The 27195-nt window shown below is 50.9% G+C and overlaps 2 protein-coding genes and 1 long non-coding RNA gene across 3 annotated transcripts; all 3 read right to left on the minus strand.

Moving 5' to 3' along the window:
- Positions 1 to 737: 737 nt before the first annotated feature.
- On the minus strand, positions 738 to 10904 carry FAM25A (family with sequence similarity 25 member A). The gene is made up of 3 exons (XM_060034665.1): positions 10622 to 10904; positions 1858 to 1920; positions 738 to 929 (listed from the first exon to the last, which is right to left on the minus strand). The coding sequence occupies exons 1-3, from the start codon at positions 10896 to 10898 to the stop codon at positions 796 to 798; spliced, it is 474 nt and encodes a 157-aa protein (XP_059890648.1). The 5' UTR covers positions 10899 to 10904; the 3' UTR covers positions 738 to 795.
- Positions 10905 to 12206: 1302 nt separating this feature from the next.
- LOC132439877 (uncharacterized) lies at positions 12207 to 18572 on the minus strand. The gene is made up of 3 exons (XR_009522448.1): positions 18419 to 18572; positions 13683 to 13842; positions 12207 to 12288 (listed from the first exon to the last, which is right to left on the minus strand). It is a non-coding gene; the product is annotated as an uncharacterized lncRNA (long non-coding RNA).
- Positions 18573 to 19337: 765 nt separating this feature from the next.
- ADIRF (adipogenesis regulatory factor) lies at positions 19338 to 21677 on the minus strand. The gene is made up of 3 exons (XM_060033699.1): positions 21492 to 21677; positions 19735 to 19797; positions 19338 to 19530 (listed from the first exon to the last, which is right to left on the minus strand). The coding sequence occupies exons 1-3, from the start codon at positions 21550 to 21552 to the stop codon at positions 19424 to 19426; spliced, it is 231 nt and encodes a 76-aa protein (XP_059889682.1). The 5' UTR covers positions 21553 to 21677; the 3' UTR covers positions 19338 to 19423.
- Positions 21678 to 27195: the final 5518 nt, after the last annotated feature.

Genomic DNA, 27195 nt, shown 5'->3' on the forward strand with positions numbered 1-27195 from the left:
CTTCTAATTTCCCCTAAGAACAATAACTTCCAGCAGGATAAATAAGCAATGCCATATCTTTACAAGTCATTTCCTTTTTCTTTAATCCAAAATGTTAAGCTAAATGCTATTCAAACATGTTTAACTTTAATGGTACTGACTCACTCGTGGCAGGAAGGAGAGAAGAGCAGGCATTCTGACCCACTACCGCCAGTTAGGCCTAACCCAAGTCTCTGAGTGGAGATCTGACAGCAGCTCCAGCAGCCAACAGGCAGTGGACTCGGTTTCTCCATGACCTGATTCTGTGACTGTCCAGCAGAAACACTTCTCTGAAGCCTCTTTCAGAACATGAAGCAGCTCAACCTGCCTGAGCCTGCCCAGCTAACCCCTCAGTCAGGTTGGTCTGTTATCATCCCTGATTGCTGTAAGAATATTTCAAGGAAAACGCAAAGAACACATAAGCTGAACTGTGGTCCTCCCTTGGGGTGTCCTTGAAGCACTGAGGTGTCTGAAAGCTATGTATAGCTGCTGCGAAAATAGGCTTTTAAGAAATGTAGCACAGACACTAACAGTTCTCAAGAGCTCCTTGCTGACATAAGAAGTCATAACGTGAGAGCAGCACATCTGATTTATCACAGGGATCTATCTGACCCCCAGTGGGTGCCAAGGTGCTGGCCTCTTGTCCCTGCAGAGTGGTGCGACACTCAGGACATAACACAATGTTTCCACCCAAACAGGAACAAACCCAGGGCTCAGTGTACACATTTCACAGCTGTTTATTGCGATTCAGGAAGAGCCTGCTGGTGGCAGGCACGCTCACTGTCCCAGTTTGCCCAGGCCTTCCGCTGCGTGCGTGACAGCATTTGTGACTGTGTTGGTCACCGTCTCAGTGACTTCCTTTACCACTTTGTCCCTTGTCTCATGGGTCTTCTTTAAAGCTCCAGCAATGGCTGTCAGGAAGAAATGATATCCAGGTGAGCAAAGTAAACAATTCAAGTCACTCGCTGGGTTGGAGTCACCTGGAGTGGCCTGTGGGATGTGGCAGTCTTACCGGGTCGTGCCCTGGAGGAGGCTGTGGGGCAGAGGGCAGCACAGCTCCTGAGGAATGCATTAAAATTTGCTTTTATTTCTCCAAACAGGTTGCATTTCTCCAACTATTTTTGAGACAGAGCATCTGCTTGTGGGTGTACTGCCTACTCATGCTTCATTTTTCTGTGAACTGCCTGTTTGTATCTTTTGGTCATTTTTATATTGGGCTATCATTTCTACTACAAATATTTTTGCCCAGTTTGTGGTTTTTCTTTTGGTTTGGCTTACAGTTTTTTTTTCCACAATGGAAAATTTTGAAGTTTTATATTGTCCAATTTACCTAGTATTTCCTTTATAGCTGTTGGATTTTCTGTCATTGTTAAAAAGACCCTCCCTCCTCTGAGATTATGCCAAAATCTATGTTCTCTTCTCACAATTTAATAATTTCATGTATTTGTATTTAAGTCCTAATCCATCCGGAATCTATTTTGTTGTAAGGAGTGAGATATACACGTGCTTTTTTACATCGTGATACTCACAGCACAAACATATAAACATTTATGTAAATATGTATTCATGTAAATATATGATTTTATGTCTCAGATGTTTTGTTCCAGCACGCCTGCACCTGGTCTTTTGTGATGTCATCCTCTTAACATTCCACAGAGGCGACTATCTAGATGGAACTTGCTTTAGCAAAGTACGGCCTGTGACCTCAAATGAGCACAGATAATTATACACCAACTGAAAGGATGCCACACTGGGGTCAAGGTGTGATCTGGTTAGGCAAGGATCAGGCTGCTGCCAGCACCCAGCTTCCCTCCTTCCCCACCCCGACCCTGGCCGTACCATTCTCTCCAGCCTCCTTGGCAGGCTTCACCACCTCCTTCACCACTCCCTCCACGAAGTCAACTGAAACAATGAGACAAGCCCAGAGTGAGAGCACAGTGTAAGCTGCCTGTCCTCACAGCAGGGCCCAGACAACCCTGGATACGCTGGAAGGGGCTCGGGGATGCCGCCCCCTCCAGGACAGGACAAGCTGCTCCCAAGAAGGACCCCCAGCTAGCTTCCTTCAGAGACCAGAGAGGGGCCCGACTGGCAGGAGATAAGCTGAGTAAGCTAGGTAAAGGCGCAGGGCTCTCCATGCCCCTTGGCCAGCGAGGCCTGGATGCCAACGAGCAGGCCCTGCTGCTGGCTGGGGACCTGGAGCCAAGGCCGGGCGTGTTTCCCAGGTCACCAGGCCTCTCAGGCGAGCTGCAGTCCTGCCTGTGGCCGGACGGAGGCTGCGCTGCAGTGGGAGGCTGAATGTCAAAGCTCCCTCCGGCAGTACCAAGCTCCCCAGAGCAACTCCTCCAGCACCACGAAACTCTCTGCCCTCCCAGGTTGGTAACGGGGTAGCCCTGGAAGACGCCACGGTCCGAAAACCTGGCTCAGCTTCTCCCTCCTAGAATCACCTCCACCACTTGGGTCCCTCGTGTGCAGACTGGGAGTGACACAGCACTCAGAGAGCTGGTGAAAAGAAAGGGGGTGCTCAACAGCAGCTGCAAAGTTCAAATGAAACACAGACAGGTTTGCAGCCCTTTAGAAAGAGAACAGCAAACTCCGGCACAAGCTGTTTTTCACAAAACGTCCAACACGTGGGGCCTGGATCAGCCTCCCTGCATCCAGCGGCTGACGTACAAAAAAGGATTTCTGGGTTTTTTGTGGGGTTTTTTGGCTGCATTGGGTCTTCGTTGCGGTGGCTTCTCTTGTTGCGGAGCACGGACACTAGGCACGCGGGCTTCAGGAGTTGTAGCTCGCGGGCTCTGGAGCACAGGCTCGGTAGCTGTGACACACGGGCTTAGTTGTTCCCCGGCATGTGGGACCTTCCCGGACCAGGGCTCAAACCCTTGTCCCCTGCACTGGCAGGCGGATTCTTAACCACTGTTCCACCAGGGAAGCCCCTGGGGACTTTGAAGAAACTGAAAATGTCCTTTGTGTAAACCCTGGGGGCTGACTTTGAACAGAATCAGACTCGGTGGTTTCTTAAGCAAGAAATCTTTGAAGCTTTAAAGTTATGGTAGGGGGAATCGGGAAGATGGTGGAAGAGTAAGACGCAGAGATCACCTTCCTCCCCACAGATACACCAGAAATACATCTACACGTGGAACAACTCCTACAGAACACCTACTGAACGCTGGCAGAAGACCTCAGACCTCCCAAAAGGCAAGAAAGTCCCCACGTACCTGGGTAGGGCAAAAGAAAAAAGAATAAACAGAGACAAAAGAATAGGGACTCGACCTGCACCAGTGGGAGGGAACTGTGAAGGAGGAAAGGTTTCCACACACTAGGAAGCCCCTTCGCGGGCGGAGACTGCGGGCGGCGGGGGGAAGATTCGGGGCCGCGGAAGACAGCGCAGCAACAGGGGTGCGGAGGACAAGGCGGAGAGATTCCCGCACAGAGGATCGGTGCCGACCGGCACTCACCAGCCCGAGAGGCTTGTCTGCTCACCCGCCGGGGCGGGCGGGGCTGGGAGCTGAGGCTCGGGCTTCGGTCGGAGCGCAGGGAGAGGACTGGGGTTGGCGGCGTGAACACAGCCTGCAGGGGGTTAGTGCGCCACGGCTAGCCGGGAGGGAGTCCGGGGGGAAAAGTCTGGAACTGCCTAAGAGGCAAGAGACTTTTTCTTCCCTCTTTGTTTCCTGGTGCTCGAGGAGACGGGATTAAGAGCGTTGCTTAAAGGAGCTCCAGAGACAGGCGCGAGCCGCGGCTAACAGAGCGGACCCCAGAGACGGGCAAGAGATGCTAAGGCTGCTGCCGCCACCAAGGAGCCTGTGTGCGAGCACAGGTCACTATCCACACCTTCCTTCCGGGGAGCCTGTGCAGCCCGCCACTGCCAGGGTCCCGGGATCCAGAGACAACTTCCCCAGGAGAGCGCACGGTGTGCCTCAGGCTGGTGCAATCTCCCGTTGGCCTCTGCCGCCGCAGACTGGCCCCGCATCCGCACCCCTCCCTCCCCCCGGCCTGAGCGAGCCAGAACCCCCAAATCAGCGGCTCCTTTAACCCCGTCCTGTCTGAGCGAAGAACAGACGCCCTCCGGCGACCTACACGCAGAGGCAGGGCCAAATCCAAAGCTGAGCCCCGGGAGCTGTGCGAACAAAGAAGAGAAAGGGAAATCTCCCCGAACAGCCTCAGGAGCAGCGAATTAAATCTCCACAATCAACTTGATGTACCCTGCATCTGTGGAATACATGAACAGACAACGAATCATCCCATATTGAGGAGGTGGACTTTGAGAGCAAGATTTATGATTTCTTCCCCTTTTCCTCTTTTTGTGAGTGTGCATGTGTATGCTTCTGTGTGGGATTTTGTCTGTATAGCTTTGCTTTCACCATTTGTTCTAGGGTTCCATGCGTCCTTTTTTTTTTCTTAATAATTATTTTTTATTTTAGTAACTTTATTTTATATTACCTTCTTCTGTTGTCCTTTCTTCCTTCCTTCCTTTCTTTCTCTCCCTCCCTCCCTCCCTCCCTTCCTTCCTTCCTACTTTTTCTCCCTTTTATTCTGAGCCGTGTGGATGAAAGGCTCTTGGTGCTGCAGCCAGGAGTCAGTGCTGTGCCTCTGAGGTGGGAGAGCCAACTTCAGGACACTGGTCCACAAGAGACCTCCCAGCTCCACATAATACCAAATGGCAAAAATCTCCCAGACATCTCCATCTCGACACCAGCACCCAGCTTCACTCAACGACCAGCAAGCTACAGTGCTGGACACCCTATGCCAAACAACTAGCAAGACAGGAACACAACCCCACTCATTAGCAGAGAGGCTGCCTAAAATCATAATAAGTCCACAGACACCCCAAAACACACCACCAGACGTGGACCCACCCATCAGAAAGACAAGATCCAACCTCATCCACCAGAACACAGGCACTAGTCCCCTTCACCAGGAAGCCTACACAACCCACTGAACCAACTTTAGCCACTGGGGACAGACACCAAAAACAATGGGAACTACGAACCTGCAGCCTGCAAAAAGGAGACCCCCAAACACAGTAAGATAAGCAAAATGAGAAGACAGAAAAACACACAGCAGATGAAGGAGCAAGATAAAAACCCACCAGACCTAACAAATGAAGAGGAAATAGGCAGTCTACCTGAAAAAGAATTGAGAATAATGAAAGTAAAGATGATCCAAAATCTTGGAAATAGAATAGACAAAATGCAAGAAACATTTAACAAGGACCTAGAAGAACAAAGAGGAAACAAGCAATGATGAACAACACAATAAATGAAATTAAAAATACTCTAGATGGAATCAATAGCAGAATAACTGAGGCAGAAGAACAGATAAGTGATCTGGAAGATAAAATAATGGAAATAACTACTGCAGAGCAGAATAAAGAAAAAAGAATGAAAAGAACTGAGGACAGTCTCAGAGACATCTGGGACAACATTAAACGTACCAACATTCGAATTATAGGGGTTCCAGAAGAAGAAGAGAAAAAGAAAGGGACTGAGAAAATATTTGAAGACATTATAGTTGAAAACTTTCCTAATATGGGAAAGGAAATAGTTAATCAAGTCCAGGAAGCACAGAGAGTCCCATACAGGATAAATCCAAGGAGAAACATGCCAACACACATAGTAATCAAACTGTCAAAAATTAAATACAAAGAAAACATATTAAAAGCAGCAAGGGAAAAACAACAAATAACACACAAGGGAATCCCCATCAGGTTAACAGCTGATCTTTCATCAGAAACTCTGCAAGCCAGAAGGGACTGGCAGGACATATTTAAAGTGATGAAGGAGAAAAACCTACAACCAAGATTACTCTACCCAGCAAGGATCTCATTCAGATTTGATGGAGAAATTAAAACCTTTACAGACAAGCAAAAGCTGAGAGAGTTCAGCACCACCAAACCAGCTTTACAACAAATGCTAAAGGATCTTCTCTAGGCAAGAAACACAAGAGAAGGAAAAGACCTACAATAACAAACCGAAAACAATTAAGAAAATGGGAATAGGAACATAAATATCGATAATTACCCTAAATGTAAATGGATTAAATGCTCCCACCAAAAGACACAGACCGGCTGAATGGATACAAAAACAAGACCCATATATATGCTGTCTACAAGAGACCCACTTCAGACCTAGAGACACATACAGACTGAAAGTAAGGGGATGGAAAAAAATATTCCATGCAAATGGAAACCAAAAGAAAGCTGGAGTAGCAATTCTCATATCAGACAAAATAGACTTTAAAATAAAGACTATTACAAGAGACAAAGCAAGACACTACATAATGATCAAGGGATCGATCCAAGCAGAAGATATAACAATTGTAAATATTTATGTACCCAACATAGAAGCACCTCAATACATAAGGCAAATACTAACAGCCATAAAAGGGGAAATCGACAGTAACACATTCATAGTAGGGAACTTTAACACCCCACTTTCACCCATGGACAGATCATCCAAAATGAAAATAAATAAGGAAACACAAGCTTTAAATGATACATTAAACAAGATGGCCTTAATTGATATTTATAGGACATTCCATCCAAAAACAACAGAATACACATTTTTCTCAAGTGCTCATGGAACATTCTCCAGGATAGATCATATCTTGGGTCACAAATCAAGTCTTGGTAAATGAAAAAAAATTGAAATTGTATCAAATATTTTTTCCGACCACAACGCTATGAGACTAGATATCAATTACAGGAAAAGATCTACAAAAAATAACAATACATGGAGGCTAAACAATGTACTACTTAATAACGAAGTGATCACTGAAGAAATCAAAGAGGAAATCAAAAAATACCTAGAAACAAATGACAATGGAGACACGACAACCCAAAACCTATGGGATGCAGCAAAAGCAGTTCTAAAAGGAAGTTTATAGCAATACAATCCTACCTTAAGAAACAGGAAACATCTTGAATAAACAACCTAACCTTGCACCTAAAGCAATTAGAGAAAGAAGAACAAAAAACCCCCAAAGTTAGCAGAAGGAAAGAAATCATAAAGATCAGATCAGAAATAAATGAAAAAGGAATGAAGGAAACGATAGCAAAGTTCAATAAAACTAAAAGCTCGTTCTTTGAGAAGATAAACAAAATTGATAAACCATTAGCCAGACTCATCAAGAAATAAAGGGAGAAGACTGAAATCAATAGAATTAAAAGTGAAAAAGGAGAAGTAACTGACACTACAGAAATACAAAGGATCATGAGAGATTACTACAAGCAACTCTATGCCAATTAAATGGACAGCCTGGAAGAGATGGACAAATTCTCAGAAATGCACAACCTGCCAAGTCTGAATCAGGAAGAAATAGAAAATATGAATAGACCAATCACAAGCACTGAAATTGAAACTGTGATTAAAAATCTTCCAACAAACAAAAGCCCAGGACCAGATGGCTTCACAGGCAAATTCTATCAAACATTTAGAGAAGAGCTAACACCTATCCTTCTCAAAGTCTTCCAAAATATAGCAGAGGGAGGAACACTCCCAAACTCATTCTAAGAGGCCACCATCACCCTGATACCAAAACCAGACAAGGATGTCACAAAGAACGAAAACTACAGGCCAATATCACTGACGAACAGAGATGCAAAAATCCTCAACAAAATACTAGCAAACAGAATCCAACAGCACATTAAAAAGATCATACACCATGATCAAGTGGGGTTTATTCCAGGAATGCAAGGATTCTTCAATATACGCAAATCTATCAACGTAATACACCACATTAACAAATTGAAGGGGAAAAACCATATGATCATCTCAATAGATGCAGAGAAAGCTTTCGACAAAATTCAACACCCAGTTATGATACAAACCCTGCAGAAAGTAGGCATAGAGGGAACTTTCCTCAACAAAATAAAGGCCATATATGACAAACCCACAGCCAACATCGTCCTCCATGGTGAAAAACTGAAAGCATTTCCTCTAAGATCAGGAACAAGACAAGGTTGCCCACTCTCACCACTCTTATTCAACATAGTTTTGGAAGTTTTAGCCACAGCAATCAGAGAAGAAAAGGAAATAAAACGAATCCAAATCGGAAAAGAAGAAATAAAGCTGTCACTGTTTGCAGATGACATGATACTCTATAGACAGAATCCTAAAGATGCTACCAGAAAACTACTAGAGCTAATCAATGAACTTGGTAAAGTAGCAGGATACAAAATTAATGCACAGAAATCTCTGGCATTCCTATACACTAATGATGAAAAATCTGAAAGTGAAATCAAGAAAACACTCCCATTTACCATTGCAACAAAAAGAATAAAATATCTAGGAATAAACCTACCTATGGAGACAAAAGACCTGTATGCAGAAAATTATAAGACACTGATGAAAGAAATTAAAGATGATACAAATAGATGGAGGGATATACCATGTTCTTGGATTGGAAAAATCAACATTGTGAAAATGACTCTACTACCCAAAGCAATCTACAGATTCAATGCAATCCCTATCAAACTACCACTGGCATTTTTCACAGAACTAGAACAAAAAATTTCACAATTTGTATGGAAACACAAAAGACCCCGAATAGCCAAAGCAACCTTGAGAACAAAAAACGGAGCTGGAGGAATCAGGCTCCCTGACTTCAGACTATACTACAAAGCTACAGTAATCAAGACAGTATGGTACTGGCACAAAAACAGAAAGATAGATCAATGGAACAGGATAGAAAGCCCAGAGATAAACCTACACACATATGGTCACCTTATCTTTGATAAAGGAGGCAGGAATGTACAGTGGAGAAAAAAAAAAATCTCATAAAAGTATGAGATTAGATCACTCCCTAACACCATACACAAAAGTAAGCTCAAAATGGATTAAAGACCTAAATGTAAGGCCAGAAACTATCAAACTCTTAGAGGAAAACATAGGCAGAACACTCTATGACATAAATCACAGCAAGATCCTTTTTGACCCACCTCCTAGAGAAATGGAAATAAAAACAAAGATAAACAAATGGTTCCTAATGAAACTTCAAAGCTTTTGCACAGCAAAGGAAACCATAAACAAGTCCAAAAGAGAACCTTCAGAATGGGAGAAAATATTTGCAAATGAAGCAACTGACAAAGGATTAATCTCCAAACTTTACAAGCAGCTCATGCAGCTCAAAAAACAAACAACCCAATCTAAAAATGGGCAGAAGGCCTAAATAGACATTTCTCCAAAGAAGATATACAGACTGCCAACAAACACGTGAAGAATGCTCAACATCATTAATCATTAGAGAAATGCAAATCAAAACTACAATGAGATATCATCTCACACCAGTCAAAATGGCCATCATCAAAAAATCTAGAAACAATAAATGCTGGAGAGGGTGTGGAGAAAATGGAACACTCTTGCACTGCTGGTGGGAATGTGAATTGGTACAGCCACTGTGGAGAACAGTATGGAGGTTCCTTAAAGAACTACAAATAAAACTACTATATGACCCAGCAATCCCATTACTGGGCATATACCCTGAGAAAACCGTAATTCAAAAAGGGTCATGTACCAAAATGTTCATTGCAGCTCTATTTACAAGAGCCCGGAGATAGAAACAACCTAAGTGTCCATCATCAGATGAATGGATAAAGACGATGTGGCACATATATACAATGGAATATTACTCAGCCATAAAAAGAAACGAAATTGAGCTTTTTGTAATGAGGTGGATAGACCTTGGAGTCTGTCATACAGAGTGAAGTCAGTCAGAAAGAGAAAGACAAATACCGTATGCTAACACATATATATGGAATTTAAGGGAAAAAAATGTCATGAAGAACCTAGGGGTAAGACAGGAATAAAGACACAGACCAACTAGAGAACAGACTTGAGGATATGGGGAGGGTGAAGGGTAAGCTGTGACAAAGCGAGAGAGAGGCATGGACATATATACACTACCAAACGTAAGGTAGATAGTCTAGTAGGAAGCAGCCGCATAGCACAGGGAGATCAGCTCAGTGCTTTGTGACCACCTAGAGGGGTGGGATAGGCAGGGTGGGAGGGAGGGAGACGCAAGAGGGAAGAGATATGGGAACATATGTATACGGATAACTGATTCACTTTGTTATAAAGCAGAAACTAACACACCATTGTAAAGCAATTATACTCCAATAAAGATGTAAAATAAAATAAAGTTATGGTAAAAATTAAACTCTGTCTTCCTTTTTTTGTATAGGATACTCGGAATAGTTTGTTTTAATACTGAAGGGCCCCTCCCTGCTTTCCAGAGTGACGGATTTAAGCCACCAGCTGCTCACCCAGCACCCTGGCTCCCCTCTTGCCACCAGGGGCCTCCTCTGAGCTGCCCCCTCCGGGCCTCAGCCACAGACCCCAGGAATGTATCAAGCCCAGGGGGCAGAGCAGGTCTGACTGGGAGGGGTGCTTGGGGCAGTGGACCCCTCATGTCTCCTCCCCGAGGTCCCTTGCTCGGCTTCCATAGCCCCCCACCTCCATCCTGTCCCTATGCGGCCGATCAGCCTCAGCTCCCCACGGGGCCAAGGCCTGCCCCAGTCCTGCTGGGATCAGCACAGGCCCAGTCGAGTCTGTCCCGATCCCCCAGTGGCAGGAACGGTGCAGGTGGAAAGAAGCCTCGGGGTCCTTACCAGCTTCCTCGGTGGCCTTCTCAGTGCGGTGGGCCAGACCCTCGGCGGCAAGCTTCCCCAGGCCTCCCAACATTGTGCGGCGACAGGTGGTGATCAAGCAGGATGCTGGGGCCTGAACCAGTCTGCTTTTATAGATGCCTGGCTGGGCTCTGGGGCACACGCCCTGGCCCTGGTGGTGAGTCAGCACAGACGGCAGGAGGAAGAGGCTGGGTGGAGCCACCCCAGCGTTGTGGCTGGGGCAGTGCCTCTCTGGCAGCACGAGACCCATATACCCCATCTCCTGGGACCCTGTGAGGGGCAGGGACAGGGAGCAGGGTGAGGCTGGACAGAGAGATCAGCTCTGGGACATGCCCCTGCCCCAAGGCAAGAGGCCCGAGTGCCCTGTGGGGTGAGAGGCACTTGGGGACTGCAGCCCTGCCAGCCCCCTCGGCTCCCCGTATCCTAGGCATGGTACCTAGACAAGGGCTAGGCCTTCCAGCCCGCTGCCCACAGTCTCCAGAGTGACCTAATCAAGGGTTTAGGGTTTTGTGGGCCTGGGGACCTGGGCGGCCCCTCAGGCAGGAATACAAGTGTAATGTGGGCCGCTGCCCTCCCCATTCCCAAGGACCTCAGTTCTGGAGAGTGGCTTTGCAGCCTCCCCTGGACAGGCTGGGGGGCAGGAGGAGTCAGGGCCATGCCTGGCCCAAGGCAGAGGAGGACACAATATTGACCAGAAGCCTAGTCATCCCTGGCTTGCAGTCACCTGGTTCTCACTCATCGGAGCACCTGAGTGACCCAGCACTGAGACAGCCAGCGTGTGAGGGAACCCAGCCCGCCCTGCGCCTTGGGGCCTGGCCTCTCAGGGGAGCCCGATGAAGTCAGCAGTGCCCACCCAGGCGGTTCTAGGGGAGTAGATGGAGGACCCCACTACCATCTGGGGAGGTGCTTCTGGCCGTAGCAAGAGTTCCCAGAAAGCAGCTCTACTAGCCCCTGATGCACCACACACATGCTTAGGGAGCCAGGCTGCCTCCCTAGTTACTCAGGATGGAGGCAGATGCCTCAAGTCACATACTACATGCTGCTTCCCTTAGTCACTAGCCCAGCCTGAGCCTCAGTTTCCTCATCTGTAAAATGGGGGCATCCATGCCTGCCTTGCCTTGTCACTGACAGCTGCTGGAACCATGCGCGCAAACTCTTGGTAAACTTCTGTTCCCACCCCCTCGTCACTGATGTGCTAGGGAGGGGCTGCTTGGCAGTGAGCCCTGACCAACCAGTGGGTGGAGCAAAGAGTGGCAGGGGTATGAGCTTGCCTCGGAGTGAGAGGGCCTGGAGATGGGACCCGCCGCCACTGGCCAGGAGTCATGGAGGAAAGGCTCTCCCAAGGCCCTACTCAAAAAGTCCAGGCCTGGGGCAGGAGTTTGAGGCTGCTCCCCCCATGTAGGCTCCCTCGTCCCTCAGAGGGGTCCAGGAGGGTGTGGTGGCGTCTAATTAGTGTTTACCTGACACAGGCTTTATGGAGCTGAGGCCCTCCCACATTCCTGAGTGGTACCGGGAGCCCTGGGCAGTGGCCGGCCCGCCTGGGGTGGGCAGCGGATGCTGTGGGCAGCAGGAACTCTGGGTCACAAGGCCACAGCCCCACACATGCCACTGGCAGGAGTAGATCAAGTCTTAAACAATCTGGAGAGTCCCTGTAAGAAAAAATACACTACTTCTCTCTTGCAAGTTTTATAAATATATATGCACTACCCTATGGACTCAGGAGGGGCCATGACAGTGAGGGCCCTGGAGCTTAAGCAGGTCCAGATGACTCTGGCCTCCCCTTGCCACAGCCAAACACCAGAGAGCTCTGCTCACACTATCAGGACAATGCTGCCAAGGGTGGGGGCACTCCTGGGACATGGCTGGTAGGAACTGGTCTGACAGACCCACAGAGATGCTCCCTAGGCCCATCAGAGCCCCTTCCCTGTTTCCTCTGACGTGTGTGTGTCCCCCACCCCCAGAGGGGTCCTTTGCGCCGGACTCCCCGGCAGGATGGCAGTGTCACCCACCAGGTCTAGGATAGCTTCCAGAGCCCACGACCCCTCCCCACCATCCCCCTCTCCTCAGGAGCTCACCAACTCCTTGACAGGCCCTGGTCACGGCTCGGCCACTCAGCAGGACTCCGGCTGCACTTTTTCCCTCCCTGTCAGACTGCTGTTGCCTTCACCCCATCCCCCCTGCACATGGGACCCTCTCCTCCTTAATGCCTGGCCCCAGTGTGAGCACCCAGACTCCAGTGACAACAACCCTGGCCCCAGATCTCCTGGCAAGGCTGGGTTCAGGCACAGGTCCCAAATGCCCAACAGGGGGAAGGCAAGAGAGCTGGAGAGGCCAAGCGGCCCAGGACTGGACTTGGGCCCCGGACCTTGGTGCTCTGGCCCACATCTAGTCCCACAGGCCTTCCCACTCTAGCTCTGACCAGCTCCCTGTCCTCTCAGCTCAGGCCAGCCCATCTGTGGCTCCCATCCAAAGAAACTAGGACAGCACAAGACCCTCCTAACCGGGATTCTGGTCTGAGGGGTTGGGTGACTCCTGCAGTGAGCAGTGTTACCTGCCTGGGTGAGGTTGAGATGACTCAGGTGGGAACCACCCCATCTTGGAAGAAGCCTGGTACGTGCTGGGCCCCAACAGAGCAGGCCTTGAACACAGGCACCCATGTCAGCCTGTCCTGAGTCAGAAGGTCAAGTCCTGCACTTGGGGCGGGGAGAATCAAGCCTTGACAAGAGTCAACTAATTCTCCAAGTAGAATCTGCTCAACAGCCCAGGCTGGCAAAGGACCAGCTGACCACATCGTCAAGTCAGGACAGTCAATTTTTCAAAAAGCAATTTGCCAACTAAGCAATTAATAATTCTGAAAAAAAAAACCTGTGCGTACTTAAATACTTAGGGCTGTCTTATGTCGGAGGCATGATGGGTTTTTTTCTCCTGTGATTTGAACTGCAGATGCCATGAATGTCAAGCGTTTTATGACTGTCATCCTGCCTCTGCTTTCTCCTACTTCTACTTCATGGACTTGAGCTCCCAGTATATACAGCCCACATACCTTGCACATACAGACCCCTCCCAGCCACAGGGAGACTAGACTCCTGGAGACTCGGTTTGTCAGTCACCAAAGGAAGACTTCCCCAGCATATCAGCACTCATACATCCATGGGTGTCAGTCGGGGTTCCGGAAAAAATCAGAGGGCACATCAAAGGGATACCTGAGGAAAGGGACAGTTCACAAAGGTGTGGACAGACTTAAGGGAACCAAAGAGGGATGGCGAGGCCCCCAGCGACCAGGAGCAGTGGGAGTTGTTTCCTCCCCGGGCCTGGAGGGGCTGTAGACCCCGAAGAGAGCTGCAGCTGTAGGAGAGGGTCAGCAGACAGGAGCTGCAGCTGTCAGCAGAGGAAGAGGGCCACTGCCCAACCACACCCAGCAAGAAGGAAGCAGGAGGAATAAATTCCTCTCCTCTTCTTCTCCATCTCCTATCAATATCCCCCACTGGCTGAACGCAACCGAGTCCTGAGGGTGAGGGAGCCCGGGTGATGCAGTTCAAGAGGCAGGTTACCAGGGCGAGGGCAGGATGTGGATTCTCGGTAAACAGAGAACACCAGCTCAACCTGCCAGACTTCTAAGTCTGGAAGCAACGTGGCTAGAGCTTAATTCTTAATTCAGCCCATTTCTCCTTCCTGAAACTCTATGGGGCAACAAGAACACAGGAAGAAGAATTTTTAAAAGCCCATCACCAACTCACACATCAAATTTAACTTTTCTGAAGTTAAGTGTCACTCTCTCCTCATCTCTGCTACCCTGTTGCCATTCCCTCCTTCCTTCCACTGCCTTCCCACCTGTCCCGTGTAGGTAACTGGTCTCTCTGATTCTGGTTTATCCTCCTGCATTTCCTTCCCACAAATATGCAGAGACATGTGCCCTGCATATTTTCTTGCACCCTCTTTCTTTCTTTACAGGAATGCTAGCATACCAGAGATACGCAGTTTTGACTTCACTTTTTTCTACCTAACAGTAAAAACATACTATTTTTTAAATATGAAAAAGAATACCAAACCGACATCACATACAAAGAAATCCCACAAAAAAGTGTGCCTCAAAGAAGGCACATGAAAATTATTACCTAACATGAATTAAACTCCAACATGAATTTTAGAAAGAAAATAAGACACTTAATAAAGCATTAGTAGTTATGAAGGAAGACTGTAAAACAGAAATACCAGAATTCAGGGATGAGATGGCAGACGACAGGAGCAGGCAGAATAGGAACTTACATAACTCTGGAATAAAACAGAAGTAAAAAGGTAAAACAAACCATTGCAGAAATGAAGACTAAACTAGAAGGAGCCACAGTAGGTACCTATGGGAACAGAAATGAAAAAAAACAAAGAAAAAAGAAGGAGTCGTATTAAAGACATACACAGTGTTTGGGAGACAATGGCAGATGTGGAAGGTAGAAAACTTTGTACCCACAACTGGAATTCCCAAAGAAGAAAGCCAAGCAATGAACAGAGCAAATATTTAAAAATACAATTAAGAAATGTTCCTGAAATAAAAGAAATCTAGAATCAATATGGAAAGGGCAAACAGCATACTAGGGAAAACTGAACCAGAACAACCATCACCGAGACGAACCCTAAAAAAATTATTGTACCTTAAAGATAAAGGGGTGAGAGGGATAAATTAGGAGTTTGGGATTAATACACACTACTATATATAAAATAGATAAACAACAAGGACCTAGTGTATAGCACAAGGAACTATATTCAATATCTTGCAATAACCTATAATGGAAAAGAATCTGAAAAAATATGTATATGTAATTGAATCACTTTTGTATATGTAATTGAATCATATACAAAACTAATACAACATTGTAAATCAACTATATTTCAATAAAAAAGATGAAAAAGATAAAGAAAGCCGGCCAGCCAGAAAGATCAAGTCACTTATTAGAAATTCCAGTGAGTTAGAAATCAGACTTCTAGGTACCGCTTAACCTTCTGTGGCAGAAAGTGGGGCAGCCACACCTAGATGATGCCCATGGAAAAAAGTGTGAGAAGTAAATTTCAAACCCAGTTGAGGATACAGTATAAAGGCTACAGACCAACATTACCGCACGTTTAAGAACTCAGAATGTGGTTCACATGAGCCCTTCTTTTTTAAAAAAATTTTTATTTTAACTTTTTAACCTTTTTTTAAAAAAATACAAAATGCCATACACAAAAATAGGACACTGTGAACCCTCATGGTCACAACGCAGTAACCCAAGGGGCCCAGCTGTAACAGTTCTCAGCTCAGATCCCAGATGTCTTCTCAATTCATCTGAAAAGATTTCATTCTTGAGGAAACTTTTAGAGGGCTAACTCCAAACCACCAAGAGATAACAGAAAACATTTCAGCAGAAGGAATGGCAGAGCGCTTCTAATATTTTCAGTTGCAGATCGAAGACAGAACAAAGGTGAAGGTGTGGAGGAATGGGATGCAAATGCTATGTGTTTTCACAAAGTAGGAATGAGACAACTAACAACAACAAAAAAAAAAAAAATAGGAGAAAAGGAGAGAAGGTGGAAAGCAGAAAACTCTGCCCCTTCTCATCTGTAATTTGATGGGAATCAGAGCTGAGAAGTCCAGTGGAACCAAAATGTGATGTTAGTGACTTTGGTTAGTTGGGGAACTGGGATTTGGAGAATTAGGAACTATCTGAGGAACTGCTAATGGAAGAATTAATCTTTGGAGATTTGACCAAGACCCAACAGGTGCAGTGGCCACAGCTGCCTTCTCCTCAGCCCATCTGGGCTCAGCTAGCTTCATGAACCTCACGGAGACAGGCCTGGGCTCCTATAAGCTCCCATGGCTCCCCAGCACCATGCCCACCTTGTCCCAGACATAGGACCAAAGACAAGTCCAACCTGGCCCTACGCCCCAGGGCTCAGTGTTGGGGGAATAGAGGCACACAGAAACAGGCATTTGCATGGTGCATGGGAGATCAGCTGCATGGCGGTAGGGTTTGTGGAAGGGGCTGCATTGTAGGAGGTTGCACCATGGTGAACCTGACAATGTGCCAGCTCTGTTATCTGGCAGGAGAACCAAAGGACCGTCATCCCTGCATTCACATGGCAGATGTTGCCGGAGCCCCACTCTAGGCTCTGGGTGTGCACTAATCAGTGGAAGGGACTTGACTGCAACCCGTGGACAACCATCAGTGAAGCACACAGGAGAGCAACTCATTAGTATATAACCGTGGAAAAGAAGTACGGGGGTGTGAGAACGTATCGGCAGAGGCCAGACCCATTCTGTGTATGTTGGGGGAGGATCAGGGAAGCTGAGATCTGAAGGATGAAAGAGCAGGAGCAACTTGGACAAGGGTGGTTAATGACGGAGCATGGACAGCATTCCGGGTAGAAAAAAAGGGCACATGCAAAGACTGAGATGAGCAGAAGCACAATGTTAAGGGAAATGAACAAGGGTTAACCTGGCTGAGGCAGAGAGGGAGGGTGTGCTGGGGGAGGAGGCTGGGGAGGTGGGTGAGACCGGCAAATACAGGACGTTAGCTTCGAGGTAACATCAGGATTTAAGCTTTTGTTTGCAACAGAAAACCTAATTCACAGCGGCTCAAACAATGAGGAAATTGATCCTCTCACCTAGCTCCTGGCAGCTGCAGGCCTGGTTAAGTTAGGGACTGAATAAAGTAACTTGGGATCCAGGTTCTTTCTATATTTCTGCTCTGCCCTAATCAGCAAGTTGGCTTTTCCTTAGGCTTGTTCCTCCTGTGGTTAGAAGTAGCTGTCAGAGTTCTAAAAATCATTTCTAGACACAAAAATGTTCAGTGGAATAGGAGAAAATGTTTCTTCCTTGGTTTTCTTTTCTTTTCTTTTCTTTTTGAGGATGAAAAACCTTTCCTAGAAGGTTCCTGGCCCTAGACCTGACTCCTCCTGTCCTTGGCCTGAGCTGGCTCACACAACCATCCCTAAGGCCGACACCCACAAGGAGAACAGGATGAAGAGGGATTGCTGGGCCAATTGGAATTTCTCCTGAGTCAGGCAGGGGAAGGATGCATTCCAGAAAAATGTGAGGGCTCTGCCAGTCCAGCCCCACCTGCCTCCTGCTGTGGCCCCAGGTGGTCTCTCCCAACCCTGGCATCCTCTCCTGGGGGCAGGGGCTCCTGGAAATGCTGGAAGCACCTCCAGATTACCCCAGGTATCTCTTCAAGGACCTTCCCTTTAGGCCTTCGCCCATTTTGCAGCTGAGCCCTTCTTTGGGGGACAGTCAGCAACAGGAACCAAGCATGAAACTGGGCCTGGCCCTGGGGTGAGGGTGAGAGATGCTAAGGGTTAGGGAGGAGACCTGTTGCTTCCTTGGGAGGGATCTCAGATCGGAGAAGGGAAAGGTCACCTGTGGGGTGTGAAGGGGAGGGATAGGGGTGGACACGACGACACTGCCCCCTGCTGGCATGTCTGGAAAGCCTCTGGGAAAGCCGGCCCCGAGTCAGCGTGTGAAGGAAAGATGACGGTTTTTTTCCTCAATCTCCCCAGAACTAAGAAGTGCTGTGTAGCCAATATTAGTGAGTTGAAACGGCATGACTACGCATGTGCTCATCCAGAAGAGAACGAGATCATTACGGACAGAGGGAATAGTGTGTGCAAAGGCGTGGAGGTGGGGAAACGGAACGGGCCGTCACCTGCCGAGGTGTGGCGGGGGTTCGGATGAATAGGGCAGCCAGCGGCCGGCGCCATGGCTGGACCTTATCCTGTGGCAACACTGAGTCACCCATCAGCACGACTTACCCAGGGTTGGTATCGCGTGCATGGACACGTGGACACGTGCTGGGGAGGTCGGAGGGAATAAGGTTTAAGCGAACTCTAGACCCTCTGGGGAAACCTGCCCGATAAAAAAGTCGACCTCCACGCTGGGCCAGAAAGTACAGGCGCATCCGGAAGGGAAGGGGTACCCGAGGGAGTGGCCTAGCGCTCGCACGCACACAGCCGGGTCCCAGCGCTTCACGCCCACGTGCGCCGCGCCCACGTGCACCGCCCCGTGCGCCGCAGGCACCTCCCAAGGAGGCGCGTCTTGGGCGGAGCTCCTGGCGACCGCGCCAAACACAACTGGGTGGGACTCAGATCTTCGGGGCGTGTCCTCGCCCTCCCGGTCCGGCCCCGTGACTCACCGTCGGGTGCGACAGTCGCGCAAGCACCGGGCGGGCGGCGTAGGGTGATGATGGCCAAAAGCTCCGTCCCTGCGTCCCCCCTCTTTCCCAAGAATTCCTGCCCCCTTAAGTCCTCGAGGGCGCCTGGCCCTGGGATGCCTCGATGCTTCCAGCCCCCCGCCCCGGGCTTAGCTCACTGGGAGAAGTTCCTGAGGCCCCCGCCCAGACCTGAGCTCCTCGAGGATATGGGCACCGAGTATCCCCCTCCTAGGAAGGGGCGGGTTCCTGGAGCTGAGGGAGCGGTTTTGGAATCGTGGGCAGGGGCAATAGAGCGGGAGAGGGTCACGTATCTAGATGGGGGGGTTGAACTTCGGATAAGTGGGAGTCTGGACGCACGGTTAAGACATGGGAAATGAGTTATTGGACAATCCGCCTGGGTTTCCGAATTTGGAATGCCAGGACTCTGGACGTCAGGGCTGAGTTTCTGGATACCTGAGCCTCTGCTCTAAGTGAGGGAGGGCTGGGCCCAGTTTGGGAGGAGGCATTAAGTGGACACAGAGTAGGCATATGTGCTTTAATGAGGTGGCCCGCCAAGAGCCTGCTAGAGCTCCGGGCCTGGAAGGGAGTCACCCGTGTCTCCCTTCTGTCATTTCAGGAGGCGGAGTATTTTCCCCAAACCCGAGAAAGCCTCAGAGGCCTGGTTAGCAGTCTTGTCGATGGTTTCCTGGGTAGACTTGGCAACCTGGTCCATGGCTGGGAAAGGAAAGGATAGGGCAGTTGAGTGCGGGGCCCTGGGGAACCACAGCCCTGCGGGGTTAGCCTGGCCTGGGTCTCCCTCCCCAGGAAGAAATGCTGGTAGAGCGTCTGCAGAGGAGAAGGTGTGTCTGGGCAAGGGCTGGGTGGAGGGCAGGGCCGCGCTGGGGCTGTCCACCCTCCTGCCCACCAGCCCCACCAGACCTTTCTGCCCTGTCTCTGTGGTCTCATCCACCACTTGCTGAGTTGCTGCTCCAGCCGCCGTCACTAGAACAGAGACATGTGGGATCCTGTTGAGACACCACCAACCACAGGGGCCCCACCATTGCCAACCTTATCTGTTCTCTAGAGTGGTCTGTCCTACAGGCCCAGGGATGGATGCCACTGAGGTAAAGTTCTTTGACCAAGGCCACTCAGTGAGGGGCATGAGCCCTTTCCATGACTCCAGGTTGTTCTTGTTTATTTGTAACTCTGGGCTCCTCCCCTCTGGCCTGCTTCCCTTGCCTCTCCAGGATTGCTGCAAAAATATCCAAGTGAGGAAGGAAGGCAGGGCTGGGCCAGGCTGGAATTGGCATCTGGGCTGTGGCTACTGCTGGGCACAGCCCAGGGAGAACCCTGCCGCCTTTAACAACTTCTCCCCCCGAGGCTTGGCCCAGATGCCTGAATTCCCACATTTAGAGCACTGGGGCTTCCACTTTGCAAGGCCCTCTCGCCACCTCCTGTCTCCTGTGCCTCTCCCCAGAGGGCACACAAGCAATGACTGCCAATGCCTCCGTGAGAAGGCAGCGTAAGGCATTAGGAAACGAAGTGTGGAAAGTAGGTGAAACTTCCAAAGTCAGGCCATCTCCTCTAGACCGGAGTTCGTGCCTGTGAAGAACAGGGTTTCCAGGGGCTCAGGTGGGTCCCCACCTGCTCGGTAGGCAGACAGGTGGCTCTGGCCTTCAGAGATCTGACTCATCCTTGCTGTTGAACAGGAAAGGACCTGCTTTACCCAGACCCTGGGGACCAGGGGGTACAGGGGTCAGGCAGACCCTGGGTCTACTGCTCACAGAGGTTCCTGGGGTCTCTGTCTGACGTAGCACAGTCAAGACCACAGGCAAGGAGACTCTGCACTCAGCTTACAGATGGGGAAAGTGAGGCCCAGAAGGAAGGGTAGTGTAGACTGAGGCTTCCTGGTACCATTTTAGCCTCAGGGGAGCAACTGTGGGCTTTCCTTGGGGCACTGATGAAGGAGGGGGTTGGTTTAGGTGTTGTCTGTTGACTGGGACAGACTGGGAGCTGGAGTCCCAAGGGAGGCTGAGCTGGGACTGGAAGAGCTGCCGCTGGTGGGGCTGAAGTCTCCTCACGTACCCTACTCCCCAGTCCATCCCCAGCCCCCAGCTGCATAACCTCAGGTCTGAGGGGGAAAGAGCCAGAGGTGGAGAAACTAAGACTGGGGACCTGCCCTGCCCGCATGAAGGTGGGAAGATCCTCTGCCTGAGGACTTAAGAGGAAATGAGTATTTCGGAGGAGGGAGGGGAGTGCTCAAAACAAAGCCCGGTGGGAGTCTGAAGCCACCCGTCCCATCCTGTTTCTGTGCGCCTCTGGGACCTGGCGGGCAGAGATCGGGCGTGGTGGCGGAGCGCGCTCTCCTCGTGGACCGTCACTCTCCCGAGGGCCAGGGTGGGGCCGCTCCCGGCCCTAGCAGCTGCCTCGGATTGGCTCTGGCAATGCCCAAAGCACCCCACCCCCCCGCCCCACTCCTCTGGCACTGCTGTTCTCCCACTTCCCTCAAGGCATCATTCCCGGGCTGGTCCGGGTGGGCGTCCTTCCGGGTCCCTGCAGCTCCGGAGAGGGCCCTTCCTAGCCAGAACCGCCCGCCGACTTTCCGGCTGCGCAGTCCCCAGGCTTCTGCCCCCGGCCCCACCCCCGCGTCCACCCGGGGGTCCCACTATGTGCCCCAGGTCGCGCGCTGTCCTCACCCGCTTCCTGGGCCGCCCCCTGCACTTGCTGCGTCAGGTCCTGCAAGCCTTTGCTGGCCATGGCTGTTGGGGTCTGCGAGGTGCTTCAGGATAACCGTAGCGACGTTGGATCCTGCTCAAAGCGGCGGCGACCCGAGCACCAGCTCCGGTTTTTAAGGCGCCCCAGGGCCGGCCCGCCCCGCAAGGAGGGGGGTTGGAGGGGGCGCGGGGCGGTTCCCAGCACTCGAGCTCAGGGGAGTGACCGGGCCCTGCTCCAGTCCCCGCCGGCCCGAAAGCACAACCTGGCCTCCGGCGGGCCGTAGTGGGAAGGCCGAGGGTCTGGAGCGGGCCTCGGGGCTGCAGAGGGACTGGATCGGGGGTCCAGAGAGCGGCTGGGGGCAGAGGGGGGCGCACCAATCTCCCTCTACCGCGTGAGCGGGACTTTTCCTCTTTGACCCTGAAGATTCCCCAACCTGTGAGCGCGGGGTCAGCACCAGGTCAGGATCTCCAGGCTGGAGTTGTAATTAATAATAGCAGCTGCCTTTTATTAAGCATTTACCTTGTGCCTGGCGCTGCCCTAACGCTTACAGCCTCTAGTGTAACCTTCACAACTCTTGGAATGGGTGTTATTGGCAGTTTACAGGAAGCAATTGAGGACAGAGGGCGAGTTAGGTTTCACCCAAATTCACATGTCAGGGACTCAAGTCCGAGTCGGTGGGCTGTAAACCCTAGCGCCCTGACCCACGCCGAGCTGGTGGTCCCCATACACTCAGCCTAGACACTGCAGACTGGCCCTCTGCCCAGCCGCTGCTGGGACAGGGGTAGGGAGGGAGCGCAGTGGGGAGATGGTCGAGTAAATCCCACCCCCTTCCGAGAGGGTGAGTCACTGGCGTGCGTGCGACCCTGGCTGGGGACCAAGCAGCCTGAGGTGGAGGGGGAGTAACGGAGAAGGCGGCCCGTGTGTGTCCAGCCAAGGCAAGGAAATCGTTGTCGGTCACCAAAGCCCAACGACTTGGGCAGGAAGCACCCCAGGCCGAACAGCGAGGAAGAGAGCGGCCAAGCCGCAGGCCTCTCAGGTCACCACTCCTGGGACCGGCGCGCGGGGCGTGGTGACGAGCGGGGGCGCTGGGAGGGGAGTTAGTGACCTGAGCGTCAGTAGGGCAACCAGGGATCCCAGAAAAAGCAAAAGACCCTCGAGGCACTGTAAGGTCGGATCTTAACAAACGGCACCGCGAAACAGAGGAAAGCTTCAAGTGAGCTTTATTAGGGAGCGCTCCCGGGCGAGGTTCACTGGTCCGAGAGAAAGGGGCCAGAGAAGTCGCGTCCATTACTGGACGAGGGGGATTTTTATTGGGGTAAAAGCAGGCGGCTTGCAAGGGGAGGGGGTGGTTTGCTATACAGGGTAATTCCTTATGTGGTGAGGATACAGCAGGGCCAGGTGTTGGTTGGTCTATTGTGGGGCGTAAGCCCATTTTCCCTTCCTGTCAGCCCCATTGTTTTCTGGGCAGGAAGTTAGAGTCTCAACATCCTGGCGCTCAAGGGTGCAGTTCGGACCCCCACCCCGCCCAGCGTTCCTCCGCTCCAAAGCCCGCCTTCGGAGTCTGGAGACCACCCACTCTGCGTCTGGGTGCGGCGGCTCGACCCTCTCTAAGGCTGCTCTCTGATTCATCCTCTTTGGGCCTGTTTCTGCACGTCCGTCGGGGTCTCCCCTATTTTGGAGCTCTGGGAAGCTCCCACCTACCCAGGTCCACTCGGCTGGCCCAAGCTCTGCCTGTAATGCGTGGGGAGGGGTGGATAAGCCTTGGAGGGTCAGCCCCTGGTGTGGGGTATATGGAAACACACACACACGAAATTGATTGAGGGAGAAGGATTCCGGGGCAAGAGGAAGGGGCAGGCGCTGAGATCAGGTGGGGGGATGGGACACCAAACGCAGACTAAGAAAGCAGCTGCCCCGCCCCGCCCCTCCCGGCCTTGAGCCTGGTCCAGCCCCGAGCACGAAGGCGCTGCAGAGCCGCCTGATGGTACCTCCTGGACTCCGGCGAGCCCCGCCCAGACCCTGCCCCAGGCCTGCCTGCCCTCCTGAGGCCTGCCAGCCCTCCTGAAAAACCACCAGTAGCACCAGTCCCTTTAGCCAGGAAGGCCTTTTACACGGCTCCAAGTTACCTCACCACTGAGCTGCTGTTGCTATTTGGCACCAGGCCCAGTGGGCAAGGAGCGAGACTGGGAGGCAGCAGCCTCTCTGGGAGGGGCTTTTGGGCCCAAGCAGGCGACAAAACGGACAGTGAGTGGCTGTAAAGCCTCAGGCACCGGAGGCAGACCTCTTGGGTTCACATACCCCCAGGGCAAGTTCCTTCATCTCTCTGCGCCTCAGTGTCTCAAGGAGCCTCATCAAGCCTGACGTAGGGGGGCACAATACCAGAATCTCCCCAGAGTGTTACGGTGAGGATTAAATGGGCTGATGGATGCCTGACACTCAGCTGAGGGTCCTTCAAGGTGGGGGGAGGGAAGGCCCCCTTAATCTTGCTAATTCTTACTCATCTTTCCAGTTTCATCGAAAATATCACAACCACGGGCTTCCCTGGTGGTCCAGTGGTTAAGAATCCGCCTGCCAATGCAGGGGACACAGGTTCGAGCCCTGGTCCAGGAAGATGCCCCATGCGGAGCAACTAAGCCCGTGCGCCACAACTACTGAGCCTGCGCTCTAGAGCCCCTGCGCCACAACTACTGAAGCCTGCGCGCCCTAGAGCCCGTGCTCCACAACAAGAGAAGCCACCACAATGAGAGGCCTGCACAACGCAACGAAGAGTAGCCCCCAGTCGCCACAACTAAAGAAAGCCGGCGCACAGGAGCAAAGACCCAACGCAGCCAAAAATAAATTAATTAATTAATTAAAAAAGTATACATCACAACCTCTGGGAAGCCTTCCTTAACTATCACAGATTAGATGAAGTATGCCAGATTGGGCCTCCCAGCATTCTGTACTTCCCTAACATGACACTTACCAGACTTTAGTGATTGCTTTTCAAATTCTCTCTCTTCCCTCTGTAGGAGAGCAAAATTTGACACTCCAAAATGTCATTTTGGCAAGCCAGTTATTTCAAGGTGAAAACAATCAAGGCCCAAAAGACTCGAGAAAAACTTTGATCTTTCCCCTTAGCTGAATTTAGAGAGAGGGCCTTACAGGAATAGAGCTATCGCCGTAAATAACTAGAGTATGAACTAGGTGTGTAGACAGGGAGGAACCGAAAAAAGTCTATTTGTTAAAATTCCTCTCTGTGTCCCATTGTCCGTACATGGCCCAGCAAACATTTATTTACCGAACATTTGCTTTTCCATCTCCATGTCAATTGCCTTCTTCCCCAAATCTCTAGCCCCAAGATCCTCTTTTGTCTTTAGCTGAAGATGCTATTTAAGGTGAAGGCTTCAGCCATTTTGACAAGTTACTCAGTTTTCCTGGGTCTGTCCCATGTATACACGCTATTAAATTTTGATTTTCTCCTGTCAATCTGTCTCATGTCAGTATGATTCTTTGAACCAGCCAGAAGAACCTAGAAAGGTAAAGGAAAATTTCTTCCTCCCTGACACCTCCAAGATTCCGAGCAATTGGAGAGGAGAGAGCATACCTAGTTTGCTTAGTTTGGTTCCTCAGAGTCAAGCACCTTGCCTGATACTTGGTAGATGATTGAAAAATCTGTTACAGCAATGCTGGAAGAGGTCATCAAGAGGGTGTAACTGTTGGTTGCCTTGCGAGCTGGACCTGGGCAATCAGAGGCTCCTCACCCCCTCCCCTGTCCTTGGAATGTATGTCCTGCCTGCAATTCCCATACCAGCGGCCATTTCAAGGACACAGCCTTGACAGAGTAAGGTGTTGTTGAAACCCTCTGGATTGAATATATGACTGACCCGAGTTAAGTCCTCTGTTAACTTTTAAGATTTTGGTGGGCTGGGGCAGAGATCTATTCATCTTGTGGCTGCCCAAGACAAGCCTCATATGTAAGTTCTCTTATTAAAACTGCCACCTGGGCTTCCCTGGTGGCACAGTGGTTGAGAGTCCGCCTGCCGATGCAGGGGACACGGGTTCGTGCCCCGGTCCGGGAAGATCCCACATGCTGCAGGGCGGCTAGGCCCGTGAGCCATGGCCGCTGAGCCTGCGCGTCCGGAGCCTGTGCTCCGCAACGGGAGAGGGCACAACAGTAAGACGCCCGCGTACCACAAAAAAAAACCCCAAAAAGCCTGCCACCTACTGGGACTTCCCTGGTGGTCTAGTGGGTAAGACTCCATGCTCCCAATGCAGGGGGCCCGGGTTCTATCCCTGGTCCGGGAACTAGATCCCACATGCACGCCGCAACTAAGAGTCCGTATGCCGCAATGAAGATCCCAAGTGCTACAACTAAGACCCGGCGCAGCCAAAATAAATAAATAAATATTAAAAAATAAAACAAAACTGCCACCTACCAAAAAAAAAAAAAAAGGGACAGGGTGCCTGACGCTTCTCGGATAAGGAGAGGATGGGGGGAGAGCAGTAACTCCTCTAGGGAAGTCAGGTGCAGCCCCACAGATCCCACAGCACATAATAGGGGGCTTAAAGGCAAAGAGCACTGCAGTGCCCATGGGATGGGGAAGAGGCTACCTGGACCGGGCAGACCTTGTTGTTTGATCACAGGAACTGGCCCTGAATATGGGGGTGAGGGCGGGGGGGCAAGCAGCAGGGACCCTCCCAGGTTCCTTCAGCAGAGGAGAGGGCACTGGGACCCCAGGGGCCGAGTCTAGGTGTCCTCCTCCCCCAGTTACCTGAGAGGGCCCAGCTCCTCCCCGCTTTCTCTCCGGCAAGCCCAGGCCCCAGATGCCCTCCTCCTGGGGCACGCACAGGCCTGCTGATGAGCAGTGTCTGAGCCCAGAGCAGGAACACCTGGGACTGCCCGCACCTCTTCCAGACCCTTCATTCCTCCCACGGTAGGGTTTGGGGGCTGCAAGAGCAGCAGCTCACTGCTCCTTTCTGCCTCCTCAGCCGTGGATACCCATGACCGGCAGGCTGGGATACAACGAAGCTCAGCTGTGTTTGGTCCCCAGTCCCCAGGGCTGCCCTTGACCTCTGCTCCCCACCACAGAGGCAGGGTGGGAGGGTGGTGTGGACTTAAGTTTTGGTGCCCACACCCAGGGCTGGAGGGCTGGGGCGAGCCACTTAGATGCTCTGAACCCAAACTGGCTGTCAAAGGAAAGGGAGCCTTGCTCTCTGCTCAGGCACCTCTGAAGGAGACTCCAGGGCGTGCTGCCAATAGCCCTTCGTGTAGGACAACGACCACCCTGGTCCCCGGGTTGTTTTGAAACCTTGGGGGTGGCAGCATCTGCCATAACGCCACTGGAGCCCCCGCAGTCCGGGTGGACGGAGCAGAGCATGGGAATCAGCTGCCTGGCTCTGGAGCGAGGCCACCTGGACTTCTGCCCGGGTCCCAGCTTCCTAGCTTTGTGCCCTGGGGCAAGTTATTTAACTGTTTCTCAGTTCATTTTCAACGAAACTGGGACGTGCCATTTGTTTTGAGGATTAAAGGAGGTAAAGCACTCAGTACAGTGTCCCACACCCGGGAGGAGCTCAACAAATGTTGTTTTTACTCTTTTTCTCTCAAGGCGGAGGCTGGCTCTTCTGCTTCTAAGCTGTTGTGTTTTCTAATGATACTTGACAGAACTCTTCGGTGAAAGGGAAAGCCCAGGTCCAGCTTGGTGGGGA

The sequence above is a fragment of the Delphinus delphis genome, chromosome 16 (assembly GCF_949987515.2).
Source record: "Delphinus delphis chromosome 16, mDelDel1.2, whole genome shotgun sequence".
Classification (NCBI taxonomy): Eukaryota; Metazoa; Chordata; class Mammalia; order Artiodactyla; family Delphinidae; genus Delphinus; species Delphinus delphis.